General features: G+C 38.6%; 1 protein-coding gene across 1 annotated transcript in view; it reads left to right on the top strand.

Annotated features, from left to right (window-relative positions):
- Positions 1-19413, top strand: part of LOC126260190 (uncharacterized) — a 101589-nt gene that overhangs the window by 55734 nt on the left and 26442 nt on the right. The window contains exons 3-5 of the mRNA XM_049957467.1: positions 2252-2460; positions 6438-6512; positions 6622-6774. Coding sequence (XP_049813424.1) covers positions 2252-2460; positions 6438-6512; positions 6622-6774 — 437 coding nt within the window. The remainder of the gene's footprint in view (positions 1-2251; positions 2461-6437; positions 6513-6621; positions 6775-19413) is intronic.

Below are 19413 nucleotides of genomic sequence, written 5' to 3' on the forward strand. Positions count from 1 at the left end.
GGAGAAAAATTAAGAAATCAAATACCCTTTGTTTGAATATGCCCATGGTTTTGTAGGTCAGACGTGGTCTCATACAAGCCATAATGGTAAGTGCTTCAGAAATGCGGAAAACAATCATTTTCGCGGTGTCAAGCACACTGTACAAATGCTGCATTTTTACAGTTGTAACCGTAACACTGCAGTACAAAATGAATAGAAGTGATCTGGAGCCAAGTCAAGGGATTCGTCGCGAGAAATAACAAGACATTTAAGCTGCCAAACATACTGGAACTAATGCACGAAGCTTTGTGACACATCACTGCTGAATGATGCCAAAATGTAGAACAGCATGTGGATTTTTTTTTTTGTGGCTTGTGATTTTGTTGCCTCGTTATCAAAATAGCGGTACAGAAATGTATTCCTCAGAGTCCGATATGGAAGGAGTTCAGAGATCACCAGACGATTGACTTCAATACTTTGAGTGACTTCAATATTTAACTACATGGTGAAATCCCAGCAGTGCTCTTTTACGCCATGCATAGCTCATGCAGAAAAATTATTCTTGTTTAAGTCAGGAATTTTCATCACTCTTGTTTTTAATGACAATACTGTGTTAGCTAAGATCGAAAGCATGTTATGTTTTCTGTCCGGTCTCCTAAGAAGCATATCACTGAGTTTTACCACATATTATTTCCTTCTTTTTAAATATTAAATGACATTCAAAGCTATACTGTTCTCTGTTCATCTCTTTTTATGTCTTTACTGTAACTGCTCACATCACTGCAGGTTAGCTGGATCACTTGCCTGGCCAGTGCTGTCCAAGTTATATGCACCGGTAAAGCTGTTGCCCAAGTTGATGTATGCATAACGCACAGCATAAAACGTATAGTCATTATTGTACTTGACTGTATTCGAGGCAGCTTGGCTTCTGCTCCATGTGAAATGAATTCCAACCAGATTCTAGCAAACACGGAAGAATACATAATGTAATGTTTACATTAGGTTTATTTTTATGTTGAATGAAGTATACTACCAAATCCATCTTTCCTGTCTCTGTTCAACCAAAAGGCAGCAGCTTGGAGTTAGCATTGCTGATGCTCAATCAACGGTCCCTGATTTCAATTCCCAGTCAGGTTGGTGCTTTTCTTCACCCAGTACTGCGTGTGTGTGTTTTGTCCTCATCATTATTTCATCATCATTGATGCACAGGTCACCGATTGCCACTCTCTGCAGAAGGGCCTCCTGGCCAAAAATGCTATATGCATAATTCATTTTTTGTATCAAACCAAAGAGCTATTTCTCTAGCTGCCAAACTCTACATCTTTCAAAACTCAGATTTTTACCCCCTTTTACTCACATTTATTTTCCATTTAGCTGGTTAGAAGTGTACTTTTGTGATATCACTTCCTTATGAACATCAAAAGTTGGCTGAAGGTCAGACATGAGCCATAAACCGTCATGTTATTGCACTCATTTTGACATTTCCTGTAATTGATTTTAACTCTTAGCTTTGGCAGTGGTCTGGGCACCACCCTACTATTTCTGTACATACCATGGTAAAATACCTTGTCGTCTCATGCTGGAGTGGTACTTGAACCACAGACATTTGCCTTTCATGGGCAAATGCTCTACCGACTGAGTGACCCAAGCATGACTCATGACCTTAGCCACCTTATTTACAGTTAGTGACACTGTTCTCTTCAAACTTGTTCTGAGATGAGGTCCTTATGACCTTACAGTTTGGTCCATTAGTCCTCCTGCGACCAATAAACAGTCTTGTCGCCACCCCCACATACTGGATGGGGTTCATGTCTGTTGCAGAGGGAGGCAAGCCTAGAAGTGTAAATTCATTCATTCTGTAGACCAGAACTACACTATCGGTGATGTCTACACTGGAGATTGTTCCTACTGAAAACAGCTTGCTCCCTCAGTAATTACTGAAGTGCTAATAAATATCAGTTTTAATATTTGTCTTATCATCATCATAATTTATTATTTTTATCATGTTTTGTGTGTGTATGGGGGGAGGAGGGAGGGAGGGGGGGGGGGTGCAGGCACACAACAGCTTGCTCCCTCAGTAATTACTGAAGTGCTAATAAATATCAGTTTTAATAATTCCCTTATCATCATTATAATTTATCATTTTTATCGTGTTTTGTGTGTGTATGTGAGGGAGGGGGGGAGGTGCAGGAATGCACATGTGCATGCTATTATCTATAAAATAAAATATAATTAGTAAAAAAATATTTTGTCACAATTGTTTTTATTTCAGCAACTTCCCCAAAGTACAAAAATACTAACTATGTACCAAGAGTACCATCAACCCTCTCTGTAAATGCTGTGGATGTCATGGTACAAACAACATGCTGCCCCTCTTCACCAACTGTTTCCACAATCACTCTTACCCCTGGTCGTACAAGGGATATAGACCAAGACATGGCTGCCCTCAGGCTCTCGCGACAAGATAATCCTTTCTTGCAGGTGGGAATTAGTTTTATATTCCAATTTAAGTTGCTTTATAACATTAAATGAATAATAGATGTATGAATTAGTGTGAATGTCATGTTTAGTACTTTGTACCAGTGTGGATTCCCCTCCCAGTAAGATGAGAACTTAATTGAAAGTGTTCATTTCAAATATGAGCATGAGAACTAGGACAGTATTTCATATTGAAGTACATGATATTTTGTAACCATAGATTTGCAGTTATCTCACAAACGATTTTTTTCCAGACCAATATTCACTAGAATGTTCTGTTTCTGTTGTGTACTTTAACCCATACCAGTTTTTTATGATATACTCTTTATATCCCAAAATGGAGGAAGAAACAAAAAGGACAGGTATGATGGTATTGTGATAGATGTTAATCTGTCATTTGCTTACTGACAATTCTGCTTGTATGGAATGACTCAGTTTCTTGAGATGATACTTGGCATCCATAGCATATCAATTACTTTTATTTCCGTGTGGATTTATGCTAAATAGTGAACTTACAGTGGGCCTCAAATGACTTACTGTCCTGGACACCTTCGCTGCAGACAAAAAGACAAAAGGTCCAGAAGAGTTGTTGGAAGGGTCCCTTTCCGGAAATCCAGTGTAACCTAAAATTCCTTTAATAGCTAGGTCCTTCTCATAACAATTGGGTCAGTCTCGTCCCCCCCCCCCCCCCCCCCACCTTTCTAAAACCTTGCAAAGTTGAATGACATCAACCTCCTCAGACATATACTTGTGAGTAGTTACTATGCTCCCTCTAAGAAGAAATGAGAGTGGTGAGAGTGATGAAGAGGTGAAATGTACAAATAAGGAGGGACAGTGTGGGACTTCAAGACTTGTTTATGTTCTTGTGTGATGCTAAATCCTTTAGGAGATGAGTTGCCTTCTTTCATGCCATTTTAGTATACTATGAGATTCATTTAAAAAGTACAAACATTATTTTCTGTATTTCTGTACGACTCACAGTTTTACTTCTGTGACTGCATGTTACTTGGAAAATATTGTTCAGCCATTTTTACGGTAAATACCTGTTTGGAAAGTCACTTTACGTAATGTATCAGTTAGATGCATTTATTTTGCAAAATGTGACTGTGTTAATTGCTGTTGATTTGACCTGTAAATCAGAAAAGCTTGTCTGTTTTCTGCCTCTGACAGTCACGTTGTTATATAAATGACAAGGTACCATCTTTTTTACAAAGATAAAGAATGGGTGGCCAGAACGTCCTTTTAGGAGGTGAAATATATACTGCTGATAAACACATAAAAAAACTGTACCTAACTTTCTTAACTATTAGTTCCTTCGTCAGGGAAGAAAGAGGGTACAGACTGGAGAGAGTTGGAAAAGAGGGTGGTTCACCCAAACTCCAGCTTAAGAATGACCCACATGTTGAGACATTGAGGAGGGCCAAGGATGATATGGGAGCTGTTCAGAGAGTAGGAAGTCAAATATGATACTTCTTGAGTGAATTACAGCCTATAGCTTGGTCTGCATTCTCAGTGGGTGTAGATATGTTAGCTTTGGTGTACTTGATGATTATACTATTGAACCCCCCCCCCCCCCTATTGAACCCATCCCCTCCCCGTATCCTGCAGCAGCTGCCCCTCCATCTTCATTTTGAATCAAAACATATATGATGATTCTGTATTGTTTTTCTTGAAACATGCTATTATTTAAAAGTTCACTATAGCCTACAGAGAAAACACAAGCTTTTGTTGTGGAGTAAGTGGTTCACCTGTCATACAATACAGCTGTGATGGCTCATGTTCCTCTATTGGTAGTAGAGGACATTTGACAAGTGTAGCACTTTGTGTGAAAATGATAGTGTTCATGCTATAAAGATACAGCTACTAATGTCTTCAGAATCAGGTTTTCACTCTGCAGCAGAGTGTATGCTGATATGAAACTTTTTGGCAGATTGAAACTATGTGTCAGACTGAGACTCAAACTTGGGATCTTTGCCTTTCGCGGGCAAGTGCTCTACCAACTTTGCTACTCAAGCACAACTCATGACCCACCTTCACAGCCTTAATTCTGCCAATACTTCATCTCCTGCTTTCCAGACTTCACACTTGCTCTCCTGCAACCCTTGCAGAAGTAGCGCTCCTGGAAGAAAGGATGTTGTGGAGATGTGGCTTAGCCACAGCCTGGAGGATGCTTCTGTAGTGAAATTTTCACTCTGCTGTGAGGCACAAATGCAAAACTGTTGCCTTAAGCAAGCAAGTGCTCTACTGACTGACAAGCACAACTCACGACCCATCGTCACAGCTTAATTTCTTCCAGTACCTCGTCTCCTCATCTCCTACCTTCCAAACTTCACAGAAGTTCTCCTGTGAAACGTGCTGGACTAGCACCCGTGCAAGAAAGGATATTGTGGCCACAACCTGGGAGATGTTTCCAGTTCACTGGCAGAAATAAAGTTGTGAAGATGGGTTGCGAGTTGTGTTTGGGTAGCTCAGTCTGTAGAGCACTTACCTGTGAAATGCGAAGGTCGCACGTTCGAGTCTTAGTCCGGCACACAGTTTTAATCTGCCAGGAAGTTTGGTAATATCTTCTTTGTCATATCTGTGAGGGAATTAGTATTCAGTTTTAATAAATAATTACATACTTCAAAACGATGGAAAGTCCAGGATGGTGTAACAACTGCTCCAGCCCTGTTCCCAACCCCCTCACCTCATGGCCCATATTCCTGCTCTTTGCAAGAGACTTATATGCAAGACCTGTCCTATACATCCCCCCATTACCACCTACTCCATTCTTGTCACTGGCACCTACTACCTCATTAAAGGCAGGACCACCAGTGAAAGCAGCCACATAAATTAACAACTAAGCTGCAGCCACTGTGGCGCATTCTCTGTGGATACAACTAATAAGCTGTCTGTCCTTATGAATGGCCACTGTCAAACTACAGTCAAGAGACAGTTGGACCACCCAGTTGCTGTACATGCCACCCAATATGATATGCTTCACTTTAATGACTGCTTCACAGCTTATGCCATGTGGATTCTCCCTTCCAACCTGCCAACTCCAGCTTTTCTGAATTGCAGAGGTGGGAACTCTCCCTACAAAATATCCTCAATTTCTGTAACTTCCCTGGCCTAAATCTTTGCTAGCCCTGTCTCACACCTACCTACCCCTTTTCCTTCCTCCCACTCCAGTTCTACCCATGCCTATCCTGCCAGTGCACCTGCAAGCCTTTTCCCCTTTGACACTACCTGCCACACCTCCCGTGCTCGGCACAGCTTTGTGACACTGTACATAACAGATTTGTCCTGTTCCCATCAAGTCCCTGCACACACTACTGGATAGCATGAGCATCTTCCACCTGTACCCTGCTATCCCTCCTCCTCCAGGCCTCATGCCTCCTTCATATCCCCATCATCCCTGATTGCTGCTATGTCACATGCAGTCGCAATCAGGCTCTAGCATCCTGAAATGGTGGTCACGTGTATGTGAGTTGTGCTTCTCTCTCTCTCTCTCTCTCTCTCTCTCTCTCTCTCTGTCTGTGTGTGTGTGTGTGTGTGTGTGTGTGTGTGTGTGTGTGTGTGTGTTTCCACGACAGAGGAAGGACTTCATCTGAAAGGTTTACTATTTTAGCAGTCGTTTTTCATTGTGCCTGTCTGCCACTCGGTGCCTATACTATCCTGTACATATTGTAGTTACATAATTCATGTTATTCAATTTTCCAAGGCACTATAAATATTGAAATTGAAGTTTACTATGTGAAAATACTGTGGAAAATAGTAGTTAAGTGGTGGCTCAGTTTCTCATGTACTTTGTCTAACACTGAATTATGATTGTGAGTTGATTTTAAAGATGCTATACATATTTATAAGCACAAAGACTGTAAGTGATCATTTCAGTAGTGAAAACTCAAATAGTTTATGGTGGTGCCTGTTTTCCTCTTAAGTTTGAGTTGTGGATAATTTCACAGGTTATGTGTTTAACACTTATTCCTCCGCTTTAGGTACTTGCCAGCAGAGAAAGTTTGGTGGATAGTGTAGAAGAATCAGAATCTGATGATGCTAACTTAATGTCACAGGTAAGTCAAAGACAAGCGGAAACCAGCCATAAAGTTGTGAGTCTTGTGTCTTTATGAGACTCTGTGCCTATTTCTATTACTTTTTATTTTAATATCACATTTTTTTTAGGAGTTTCCAGCAGACTTGGATGTAGATCCTCTAACATTGCCAGAAATTCATGAACACATGATACGTAGCCCTCCACCAGTGTCCTGGCCAAAGTCACCTAATTTTAAAGTCTTTCGCTTCCCCTTGCAGTCAAGTGATGATGAATCTAGTCAGGTATGTACAAATTTGGAAAAACTTGTTTGATAGTAACAGTTAAAGATTTGCACAATTGCTTTTTTTTTTAGGAATATCAGAAGACAAAACTGAACCAAAGATTATAAATTTATATTTGTTTTTTATTGTATATAGTATTAACACAGTGGTGAATTTTCAGGCAAACCCACTTAAGCTTAGTGGTATTTTATGACAACAGTAGGTTCTGAGAAATTCTAAATATGTCAGTTGTATTAGTGTTCAGCCTTTAATCTTAAAGGTTTTCAGCAACTTAGCAGTTAATGTACAGATGATTTAAAAAAAAACTGTTGGTGTCAGCCACTGTTTCTCTTTTGCAGCTAAAAAATTGAATGATCAGTTTGCTGTAGAAATTAACTTACAAGCATGCCTATACAAAGCCACTTACATAGTAAGGAACACAAGCTAATTCTGTGTTTAATAGTTCGTCATGCGGATAATATAGGTATGTGATGGACTTGATACCTTCTTTGGAAATTGTCACAATACAAGATATGTGGCAAAATAAAAAATAATTTGTAAGAAACATGCCTTATCCGTGGCCTGATGCCCATAGAAATAAAATGATCATGGGTGTTAATTTACACAGTTTTAACTACAATGTTCACACTCCAAATCATCAGATATGTTGTGTCTGCCAGTCTAATTTCCATAGTTTACAGTTTACAAAATTCAGGTGGACTGAATTTTTTGCAGTGATTTCCATTAGCAAATTCATTTCATTGTTAGAAAACTCATCGACCTTTATATGTTTGTCCATTGTAGCATCAGTGTTAATACATCTCAGATTTCCATCTTCATTAGTAATAAAATGTACTTCTATTTTGTGTGGATATGCATCTGTTCTACACGTGTACAGTTCATGTCTTACCAGTACCTCTCGTAACTTGCTACATACAACTGCCACTCACCAACTAAAGAACAATATTGTAACTGCTTTCTATTAAGTGACAATAATTCTCATAATTATCATTTAAAACTAGTATTTCACATTACATTTGGTGGGCACCATGACTGCTGTATTTAACACTGATGAGTCTAAACAGGAGATGCTACCAGATGTTCAGTTGTTTTTGGCAGTCAAGTCATTGGGGTTTGTCTCCTAGCGGAGAGAACAGTTTTCAGTGCAAAGAGGTAATCAATTCTAAAGACACTGTTATATAAGAAGCTGATCCTCCTTGGTAGACAAAAAGGGTTAGAACACTGTTGCAGAAACAAACATGCCAAATTTAAAGAGACGCAAAATCCCCAAGATTGGCGATCTTTTACAGAAGCTCGAAGTTTAGTGCGGACTTCTATGTGAGATGCCTATAACAATTCCCACAACAAAACTTTGTCTCGAAACCTGGCAGAAAATCCAAAGAGATTCTGATCGTATGTGAAGTATGTTAGTGGCAATAAACAATCAATGCCTTCTCTGCATGATAGCAATGGAGATACTATCGAAGACGGTGCTGCAAAAGCAGAGTTACTAAACACAGCCTTCCGAAATGCCCTCATATAAGAACACGAAGTAAACATTCCAGAATTCGAATCGAGAACAGCTGTCAACATGAGTAACATAGAAGTAAGTATCCTTGGAGTAGAGAAGCAACTTAAATCACTTAATAAAAGCAATTCTTCTGGTCCAGACTGTATACTAATTAGGTTCCTTTTAAAGTATGCTGCTGCATTAGCTCCATACTTAACAATCATATACTATCATTCGCTTGACGAAAGATCCGTACCCAAAGATTGGAAAGTTGCACAGGTCACACTAATATTCAAGACAGGTAGTAGGAGTAATCCACCAAATTACAGGCCCATATCGTTAATGTCGATATGCAGCAGGATTTTAGAACATACATTGTGTTCTAACATTATGAATTACCTCGAAGAAAATGATCTATTGAGACACAGTCAACATGGGTTTAGGAAACATCATTCCTGTGAAACACAACTAGGTCTTTATTCACATGAAGTGTTGAGTGCTGTTGACAAGGGATTTCAGATCGATTCCGTATTTCTGGAAGGCTTTTGACACTACCCCACAAGCGGCTCATAGTGAAATTGTGTGCTTATGGAATATCGTCCCAGTTACGTAATTGGATTTGTGATTTCCTGTCAGAGAGGTCACAGTTCGTAGTAATTGACGGAAAGTCATCGAGTAAAACAGAAGTGATTCCTTTGCTCTTCCTTACCAACATAAAGGTTTTTGGCGACAATCTGAGCAGCCCTCTTCGGTTGTTTGCAGGTGACGCTGTCATTTATCGACTAATAAAGTCATCAGAAGACCAAAACAAACTGCAAAACGATTTAGAAAAGATATCTGACTGGTGTGTAAAGTGGCAGTTGACTCTAAATAATGAAAAGCGTGAGGTCATCCACATGAGTGCTAAAAGGAACTCGTTAAATTTTGGTTACATGATAAATCAGTCTAATCTAAAAGCTGTAAATTCAACTAAATACCTAGGTATTACAATTACAAACAACTTAAATTTGAAGGAACACATAGAAAATGTTGTGGGGAAGGCTAACCAAAGACTGTGTTTTATCGGCAGGACACTTAGAAAATGTAACAGGTCTACTAAGGAGACTGCTTACACTACGCTTGTCCATCCTCTTTTAGAATACTGCTGTGCGGTGTGGGATCCTTACCAGGTAGGACTGATGGAGTACATCGAAAAAGTTCAAAGAAAGGCAGCACGTTTTGTATTATCATGAAATATGGGAGAGAGTGTCACAGAAATGATACAGGATTTGGGCTGGACATCATTAAAAGAAAGGCATTTTTCGTTGCGGCGGAATCTTCTCATGAAATTCCAATCACAAACTTTCTCCTCTGAATGCGAAAATATTTTGTTGCCACTGACCTACATAGGGAGGAACGATCACCAAGATAAAATAAGGGAAATCAGAACTCGTACAGAAAGATATAGGTGTTCATTCTTTCTGCGCGCTATACGAGATTGGAATAATAGAGAATTATGAAGGTGGTTCGATGAACCCTCTGCCAGGCACTTAAATGTGATTTGCAGAGTATCCATTTAGATATAGATGTAGGACACTCTTATGATGGCTGTGGAGGAAAACTCTATTTTGCCAGTTGTTGCATAGGGGAATCTACGAGAAATGGAGAAGCAAAAACACTGGCCAAAGAGGTATCCAAATCACTCACAGTGACAAAATATGCTATAGCCTCACATGCAGTCATTTCACTTTTGAGGAAGAATATCATGTGCCAATGGGAAATTGAGCAGATGGTGGTACAAAACAACAAATTAAGAGCTACGAAACAAAATGTTTAGCGCTAAAGAATATCCTACCAGCTACGCAGATGGACAGGCATAATCCTAAAAAGACAGTGTGGAACTCTGCCTGTAAAGTGCAGTTACTTCCTGCAGCAAGAGGCCCCACTGGTTTGCAGTGCTTACAATGTACAGTTTTTGGTGCCACATATTTTAACTAACTATGCTTAATATAATGACAAGGGCATCCTTTTCATTTCCATGAGACTTGTACTTCATTTTACCCAAAATGTGACTAGTACAGTGTGTATTTAAAAATATGAGAGATTGGGAGTGAAAAAGGAACTCTTGTTGAAAATTATGGATTTTGAGGTTTGATTTAGGTTCAGCAATAAATTCTGAACAATTGGTGTCTCTAAATTTGAGTAAGTTGTAGCAGGTTGAATATTGGTGTTTTAATATAATGTGTTTTAAAGTTTCACTTTATTACCATTGTTTGACACATTTAAGTATCAAATTCTGCATATATATTACCGTTCAAATATCTTTTGTCAAATGGTAAAGACTTCTTTAAGTTAACATTACACATTAAGTGGTTAACCCCTTTTGGCCTGTAGCACATTATAATGCACAACAATTTTAAAACCAAATAAATTGCCACCAAATTGAGAAAAATTAGTGTACCTTCCACATTTATTTACTTACTTACTTTTTTTTTTAGCTACAGATTGGTAACATTTATAACTCGCATATAAAAAGGGACTACTTCTCTTGTTTGGCAGTATTGTATTTACAGAATATTCTTCTTTTGTTCTTGGAACTCTTAAAATGACTACAAAATTTAGGAGATACTTTTTGTGAAACATTACATACACAGCTGTGATATTTAGGAAAGAGGCCTCTTGTTAGGCCCATGTTATTTCCACATAATAACAAGAGGTCCTTTTTCAGAAGACTGGCATCAGTTGCTTTAAATGATGTTATTGATTCCTACTGGATTCAAACAATGTGCAATTCAATACACAATGAAGTAAATTACTACAGTAAACAAAAAAAGAAAATATATATTTTAAACTATGCAAACACCAGTAATATTGACAATGGAGGAAAAGAAAGATTGCTACTTACCATACAGATGACAGTTAAGTTGCAGACAGACACATTTAAAAGACACTACACAGAAGCTTTCAGCCACAGCCTTCATCAGAACAAGAAAGAGAAACACACAATTCATTCACACAAGCAAGCACACCTCATGCGCCGGCCGGAGTGGCTGTGCGGTTCTAGGCGCTACAGTGTGGAGCCGCTACGGTCGCAGGTTCAAATCCTGCCTCGGGCATGGATGTGTGTGATGTCCTTAGGTTAGTTAGGTTTAATTAGTTCTAAGCTCTAGGCAACTGATGACCTTAGAAGTTAAGTCGCATAGTGCTCAGAGCCATCTTGAACACCTCATGCACACATGACCGCCAACTCCAGCAGTTCAGACCAGATTTTATTGTGGTCCATGCTGCCAGAGTTGGCGGTCATGTGTGCTTGCTTGTGTGAATGAATGGCGTGTGTTTCGCTTTCTTGTTCTGACGAAGGCTGTGACCAACAGCTTGTGTGTAAGTGTCTTTTAATTGCCCTGTCCGCAAATTAATGTGTCATCTTTATGGTAAATATATATTTTAGACATTATCAAACATTTTTGCTCGTACTGAAAATTTTACCTCCCAGGCAAGAGGTTCCTTTCCACTTTCCATCTCACATATTATGATATGTCAAGCCTGTTTTTTAAATTGTAAATGCTTTATTTTTGAAAGAGGCTAGACATGGGCAAACGCATTCATCTTTGATAATTCATTCACTGGTGTGATTGTTCCTGTTTGGAAACCGTTCATTTCTACTTGCTCATCATTCCTTTTTTTATCTTATTGAGCATGCTATTTTGATTTTGCACCGCTCACTTCTAAATGGAATGGAGGCCAACTGAAGTGGGGTTGGACGAGTAGAAATTCTCAGAAAACATCACAGTCACTGCAAACCATGCTCAGAGAGGCCAGAGCAGGCTGAACAGAAGTATTGGTTATGGAACCTCTTTATGAACCAGTATGGATCACCCCAGTTGTCATTCACTTTTGAGGGAATCTTGTAGTTGTAGCGCCGGCCGAAGTGGCCGTGCGGTTAAAGGCGCTGCAGTCTGGAACCGCAAGACCGCTACGGCCGCAGGTTCGAATCCTGCCTCGGGCATGGATGTTTGTGATGTCCTTAGGTTAGTTAGGTTTAACTAGTTCTAAGTTCTAGGGGACTAATGACCTCAGCAGTTGAGTCCCATAGTGCTCAGAGCCATTTGAACCATTTTGTAGTTGTAGCAAGTACAATGCCTTCATTTATAGAATATGATATATATTTGCGAGGGCATTACCAGCATGAAATAACTGGAAGTAAACTGTCATGTATCAAACATTAACAGCTTTGTTTTGCAATTTGTGGCTGTGAAAATCAACTACACATCGAAGTGCCATATTACTAGCGTGGGAAGTGGAGATTTGTTTTGAAAAATCACGACTTTCAACACGGGCTGAGAAACTGCACACTAAAATCAGAAACAAACACTGTATTAGTAGCAATGGCAACTATAGTATGGTGTAAGATCGTTGGAACTTCATATGTGAAAGGAAGCAGGAATATATATATATATATATATATATATATATATATATATATATATATATATATATAAACAAAGATGATGTGACTTACCAAACAAAAGCGCTGGCACGTCGATAGACACACAAACATACACATAAAATTCAAGCTTTCGCAACAAACTGTTGCCTCATCAGGAAAGAGGGAAGGAGAGGGAAAGACGAAAGGATGTGGGTTTTAAGGGAGAGGGTAAGGAGTCATTCCAATCCCGGGAGCGGAAAGACTTACCTTAGGGGGAAAAAAGGACGGGTATACACTCGCGCACACACACACATATCCATCCACACATATACAGACACAAGCAGACATATTTAAAGACGGTCTTTAAATATGTCTGCTTGTGCCTGTATATGTGTGGATGGATATGTGTGTGTGTGCGAGTGTATACCCGTCCTTTTTTCCCCCTAAGGTAAGTCTTTCCGCTCCCGGGATTGGAATGACTCCTTACCCTCTCCCTTAAAACCCACATCCTTTCGTCTTTCCCTCTCCTTCCCTCTTCCCTGATGAGGCAACAGTTTGTTGTGAAAGCTTGAATTTTGTGTGTATGTTTGTGTTTGTTTGTGTGTCTATCGACGTGCCAGCGCTTTTGTTTGGTAAGTCACATCATCTTTGTTTTTAGATATATTTTTCCCACATGGAATGTTTCCCTCTCTCTCTCTCTCTCTCTCTGTCTATATATATATATATATATATATATATATATATATATATATATATATATATTCCCCCCCTCCCCCCCCCCCCCCCCAGAATGTTGCTAGATGACACAGCACACGTCATTGCTTTGAAGATCTTTACAATTACAAGAGATAACCAGTTTCGATCACTCAACAGTCGAACAGTTGAAGTGAGCCCCAAGGTTCATGATGGAATCAATCATCAATTATTTTAGAAAGAGAACTCCTGAATGAGCACAGGCAGCCATTAAATAAGATGAGAATGAAACGAATATAAATTCTACAATTCAGTTAACTATGTATTAATGTAGTTAAAATGTAAATTTTACTCATGAATATATTTGAAAAGAAAAGAGAAAATATCCACTACTTATGACAGGAAAGGACTGGAAAAGTTCTCCATGAAATTTATGCTGAATGACTTTTTAGTTAAATCGTTAGTTTCTGTCACAGCAGCATAATGATTGTTGGAGATGCGTGGATTATGATTGAAATTTTTTTTAAAAAAGGTACCTTCTATTTACTTTGTAGACATAAGGCACATGAGAGGATTCTGTTGATAGATTTTTAATTAATTGTGAACTTTCTTCGGGAAGAACCATCTCCTGCAGTAGCTTCCCATCCTGTAGAGGATCAAAGGGTCCATCACTCAAGACGGGTAGTAAAAGTCACTTGTGTATTGAAAACATTTGTGCTCTGTGATGAAGTTGAATTATGACCACAAGAACAGACAGCAGTTTGTTCTATTTGTATTTTCCTTACCACTATGTATGTTGAAGCATGATTCTGTGCCATTTCAGGTGCCAGAGAAACATTTTTGAATTTCAGAATTCTTTTGGAGGTGAGAAAAGTAATGAGACTGATTTTTTATTTTATTTTGTCAAATAAAAGTATTGTCCTCTTCAAGGTAGTTCCCTCTGGCACCTATACACTAGCAGAGTCATTGTTCCCAGTCTTGTTTGCAGCATTGAAAGGCTTCAACTGGTAAGGCCTTTAACATATTGGTCACATTCTTTTAAATGTTCTCCAGAGTCCCAAAATGACATCCTTCTGAGACATTTTTCAATTTGGGAAAAGAAAAACGTCACAAGGACTCATTATCAGGTGAATAAGGGTGCTGTGGAATAACAGAAATGTCTTTTGAGGTCAAAAATTCCATGGTGGAAGGGTGGAAGTGGTCATGTGACATTAGGCATTGCCATGGTGCAGCATCCATATGTCTGCTATGTCTGTGGTCTCAATCGATTCACCCTTTTCCTGTGCCTTTCAAGCCTTTCCAAAACACTTGGTTGACAGTTTGTCATGGAGGAACAAATTCTTTGTACACGATACACTTAAGGTCAAAAAAGCAAATCAGCATTGTTTTGATCTTTGATTTGAGACTTAGAGGTTCTTTCAGTTTAGGGGAGGTCTCAGTGTTCCACTCCTCATTTTGCTGCTTTGTTTCGGGACCATTCTCAGAAACCCTGGATTCGTCACCTATGATCATGTGACTGAACCATTCGTAGTCATCAGCAGCTCTATCAAGAAAATGAGTGCACACATTTCTTTGATTGTCCTTCTGCTCAGAGGTTTTTGGCACCATTTTGGCACTAATTGTTTGCATGTGCAAATCTTCAGTCAAAATTTGATGTATGGTGAAAGTATTTAATAGGTCACACAACATTTTTATTGTTAAAGGTCAGTTTAATCTCACAAGAACATGCACATATTTGATGTTTCTGTCTGTTTTTGAAGTTGGAGGTCTCTCTGAGCCAAGTTCATCTTCAGCGTGATCTTGGCCTTGCAAAAACGGTTTGTGACGGTGAGAAAGTTGTGCTCTTGATAAGGAATGTTTCCATAGGCCTCTTTCAACTTTTCGAAGGCCACACTCATGGATTCCCCCAGATTAAGACAAAACTAAATGGCATAACATTGCTCAAAATTCCACTGTTCCTCTTTCGTAACACACAACAAAAACACAACTTCACTGATGGAGCTCTGAGAAATCATGTGATGGCTGTACAGAGCTGTAACTCGGACTGGGTGTCTAGAAGGGATGACTTCACTGGTCTACACAAGTAGAACAACACCGTGTTGCCAGATCGCTCACAGTGTTGTCAGTCTCTTTACATTTCTCATGCACCTCATATAGTGTCGTCAATGGTGATGTCTCAAGTGTGGCTTTATAAAAACTGAAAAAGTCGTTTATGGTCCCTGTTCCTTATTCTGTCACCTAAGTCTTCTAAAGCAAAGATGAAATCTACACCAAATCGTGAAGCTAAACCAACAGATGGAAATACACAGGTATTCAAGTAGAAATTGATGAAATACCAAATATTATGAGTAATGGTACTGAACAATTTGTTTCTAATAAAATTAGAATACCTTTAAACAGATTTTATTTCAGTGACGTGTTCCATAAGACAGTGGCCTGCGAATAAAGATTTTATCAATGCTGCACACTCAGTTACTAAAGTAAAAGTTATAAATTGTTTGAGTGAGGCAGATGTCAAGGTAATGGAACACTTCCTTAAAGAGAAAAGGGAGGGGGGCTATGTATGCTTCAGGTGTGTCTGAGTGTACCCATAAGGTCTCAGGGCAAAAGAAAAGTGACTTAATCGAAGAATATTTTTAAAAGAATGCCCGATATTCTCATCATATTTGCTTCACACTATTAGTAAATAGTAGGTTCATAGGTTGTATTATTAAAGCCAATGGAGCAATACGGTATTACTAATTCATTTGAAAGTAACAAAGTGTACCTGTGAACAATATTTTTTTATGTGAAAAGTAAATATGATTTTATACCATTCTACAATTTTTCAAATGGAGAAGCACCCCCTTCCCCTTTTCCTGATGACACAAAGGAAGCAAACTAGGGTCCAGCAGGCACCACAGAGAAACAGCCAGACTTGGAAAACAAAAAATAAGTGCCTACCTAAGTGTCATGTTTTATTTTTGGAAGAAATGCAAAAATCAGAAATTTTATATAAACTATAAACTATCTTACATTACAGTTTAATAAAAAAAATGATGAAAAGTTACCTTAAAAACTAATCATTGAATTGAGCAGATGAAACGTAAAAAAACCAACAAGGGGGGCGGGGGAAGAAATGCCTTGTAATAAGCAAGTGATATACTGTTGATACAAACGATGAAGAGATAACCTGATTTCTCTGTTGCACAAAAAAATGCATGTATTATGTAAGCTTAAGTTTTTTTTAATTATAGAAAGGTTCTAAATTAATGAGCACCATTCAAACATAGAGAAACTAATCATTAATTGAAGTGTGTGCATGAATAACACTGTACAGCACATTTAGACATTTTGTAGAGTCGCATAAAGTAATGTTGTATACGGCAATCTGCGTCACCTGCTGCAATAGTTAATCTGTTTACCATCCGAGGGCAGCACTAGACACCGAGGGGAGAGACACAGTTTTTCCACCTCTCGATGAACAATGCTGTATGTTACAAGAATGGCAGAGTTTAGCAAGATGATGTTTACTGCAAGTTATTTGAATGTGCAAATAACACGTGGTAAAGGAAAACATAACTTCATTAGTTGGCAGGTCATTATAAGGGAAAAAGACTTTGTGATGCTGGATTGGAACAAAAGTTATGAAAGGGAAAGGTAGTTCCTGCAAAGCACCTTCCAACGCAAGTGACTGGAAGAAGTTTTGTAAAAAGGTGTATGTCTATAAAGTAGCACATGTGTCCCGAACAGTGGCATATGTGCCGCTTTCTGAAAACATTACTGTAAAAACATGTGACGTGAATGAAATTAACTAAAGTTATCATCGATGAAAAAATATAATACACACTCCGAGCACTGCTATATTATTAAAAGAGAATGTGAAATATGATAAATTCAGTTGAGTATTAGGTAGTAATATTGACTTAATGATTCAGGATCATGTATGCTATTTAGAAGTGTGTTCAAAAGAAGGAGGCAAGGATATAAATCTGGAAATCACGTTAAAGCTGTACGAAGAATATCATGCCTTGACATGTGATGGGCAGTCCATTTGCTTGATAAACTCCTTGGAAAATAGGCGTCCCAGCCAGATGAAAGGAAGGAAGGTAAGACAGACATACTTCACGGAAACAAGTTATTTTCAAATACAGAGTCAAGTCAGAAGAAATTGGTCAAAAAACATTGCTTCACATATTCTGAATCACCCATCAACAAATACAGACTCTTCAACATAAACTGAAAGGTGGAATTACCTCAGCTGAGTAAAACATTTTAGTAGGTCAGATTCCATATCAAGTGATGACAGGGCTCTGATTTGGGAACACATTTCATGTTTCCCGAAGCAAATGAGCCATTACAGCAGGAATAAATCCTCCAAAGAATGTTTGTACCCCAATATCCACCTCTGCAGAATGTATTGATTGTTTATGATCGCAGCTTCAGATGAAATAGAAATGCACAACATCGAAGTTGAGAGTCAGTTGTGTCATGCAAAAGCAGACCAAGCATACAAAGTGCTAAAAAATGATACAGATTTGGCTAAAATCAACAACAATACACATGTTATATGTGCTGACCTACAACAGGTTTTACTTTGTCCTATATTGACACATTCCAAGATATTCTGCCAGAGACTACTGTTGTCATATAATTTCACAGCTCATGATGTCGGTACTGGAAACAACATGGTAAGTTTGTGGGATGAATCCGCTGCAAGGAGAGATTCAGCCAAAATAGTTTCCTGTCTGCTTAAATTTCTGACACTTGAGGAAGGTATGGAACACAAACTGATTGTATAGTCTGACCACTGTATCGGGCAGAACAGTAACTGGAGAGTTTTAATGCTTTATTTCTAACTGGTCAGCTGCAAGTACTTCACAGAAATACATAAAAAGTTTTTATGGTCGAGTCACAGTTTTGTACCTTGGGACAGGAATTTCACAATGATCGAGGAAAGAAAGAAAATGTAAAAAGTTATAGTTCCTTTAGAAAGGAAGCTCAGCACTGCTTAGGCCTTTGTTGGTACTTCAAAACGGACCATTCAGAAGATGATGATGGAAGACTTAAAGGGTAAGGATCCGCTGAGCTGGTTTTCAAAATACTACTTTCTTTGAAAATTACTGGTGTGGTCTGGTTGAAGCTATGTAGTGAAGATCCTTGAGGCATAAGCGTATGTCTTCATCACAATGTGCTTTGTCCATGGGAAAGACTTTGTATTGTGAAACATGGTTGTGAACATGAAGTAAAAATTTGCATTGCGTTCTGGTTTTCGGTCACTGTACAGTGGGGGGGGGGGGGGGGGGGGCTAGCGCACTGAAACTTTGTAAGGAAAAGACAATTCGCCTATTGGACAAGATGAAGTATATGAAGCCAAAATACAGGCATTTTTACGAAAACTTGCAGTGTGACAGCTGAGTCTAATGTCCCAGATTTGTGTCTCAACTTGATAACAAACTGATGTTCTATTACCTTTTTAAGGCTAAAATAATCAGTTTGCAATAAATATTAATTTGTATATTGTTATAATTTTCTTTCTTACAACTTTTGAATTCTAGGCAACCTCATCATTACAGCAGAGGATAGAGTGATCTGGAATAATGCTGTATATCCATTGCTACACAGCATTTTTCCATTTTTGTGCTTACTTATTTTTTAAAAAAAAGCTATGCTTCACACAATTTTAAGAAAGCTCAGTGATGTATTTTCAACAGTCTGTATGTACAAACAATACATATCTGCTATTACATTATTATTTTGCAATAATTCTCTGGAATTAACAGTTTTTGTGAATTTCCTAAAAACTGCTAAATGTGTCACACAACAATGTTCGTACACACGTTTCAATTATAAATTACCGATCGTAGATACTGAATAGAATATAGAAAGAACCAGGCAGCGAGATTTTGGGAACAGATTGAAACAGAATGAGAACTGGTGAGTGCAGTAAAAAACCGATGATGTGCTACTGAACTAGGAACAGTAGAACTGGAACATAGAAGAAGAATGGGACTGGCCAAACAAGATTGAGGCAGGAATGAGTAATGGAGCAACTTGAACAAGGAACGAGCCC

The sequence above is a fragment of the Schistocerca nitens genome, chromosome 5 (assembly GCF_023898315.1).
Source record: "Schistocerca nitens isolate TAMUIC-IGC-003100 chromosome 5, iqSchNite1.1, whole genome shotgun sequence".
In the NCBI taxonomy this organism is placed as follows: Eukaryota; Metazoa; Arthropoda; class Insecta; order Orthoptera; family Acrididae; genus Schistocerca; species Schistocerca nitens.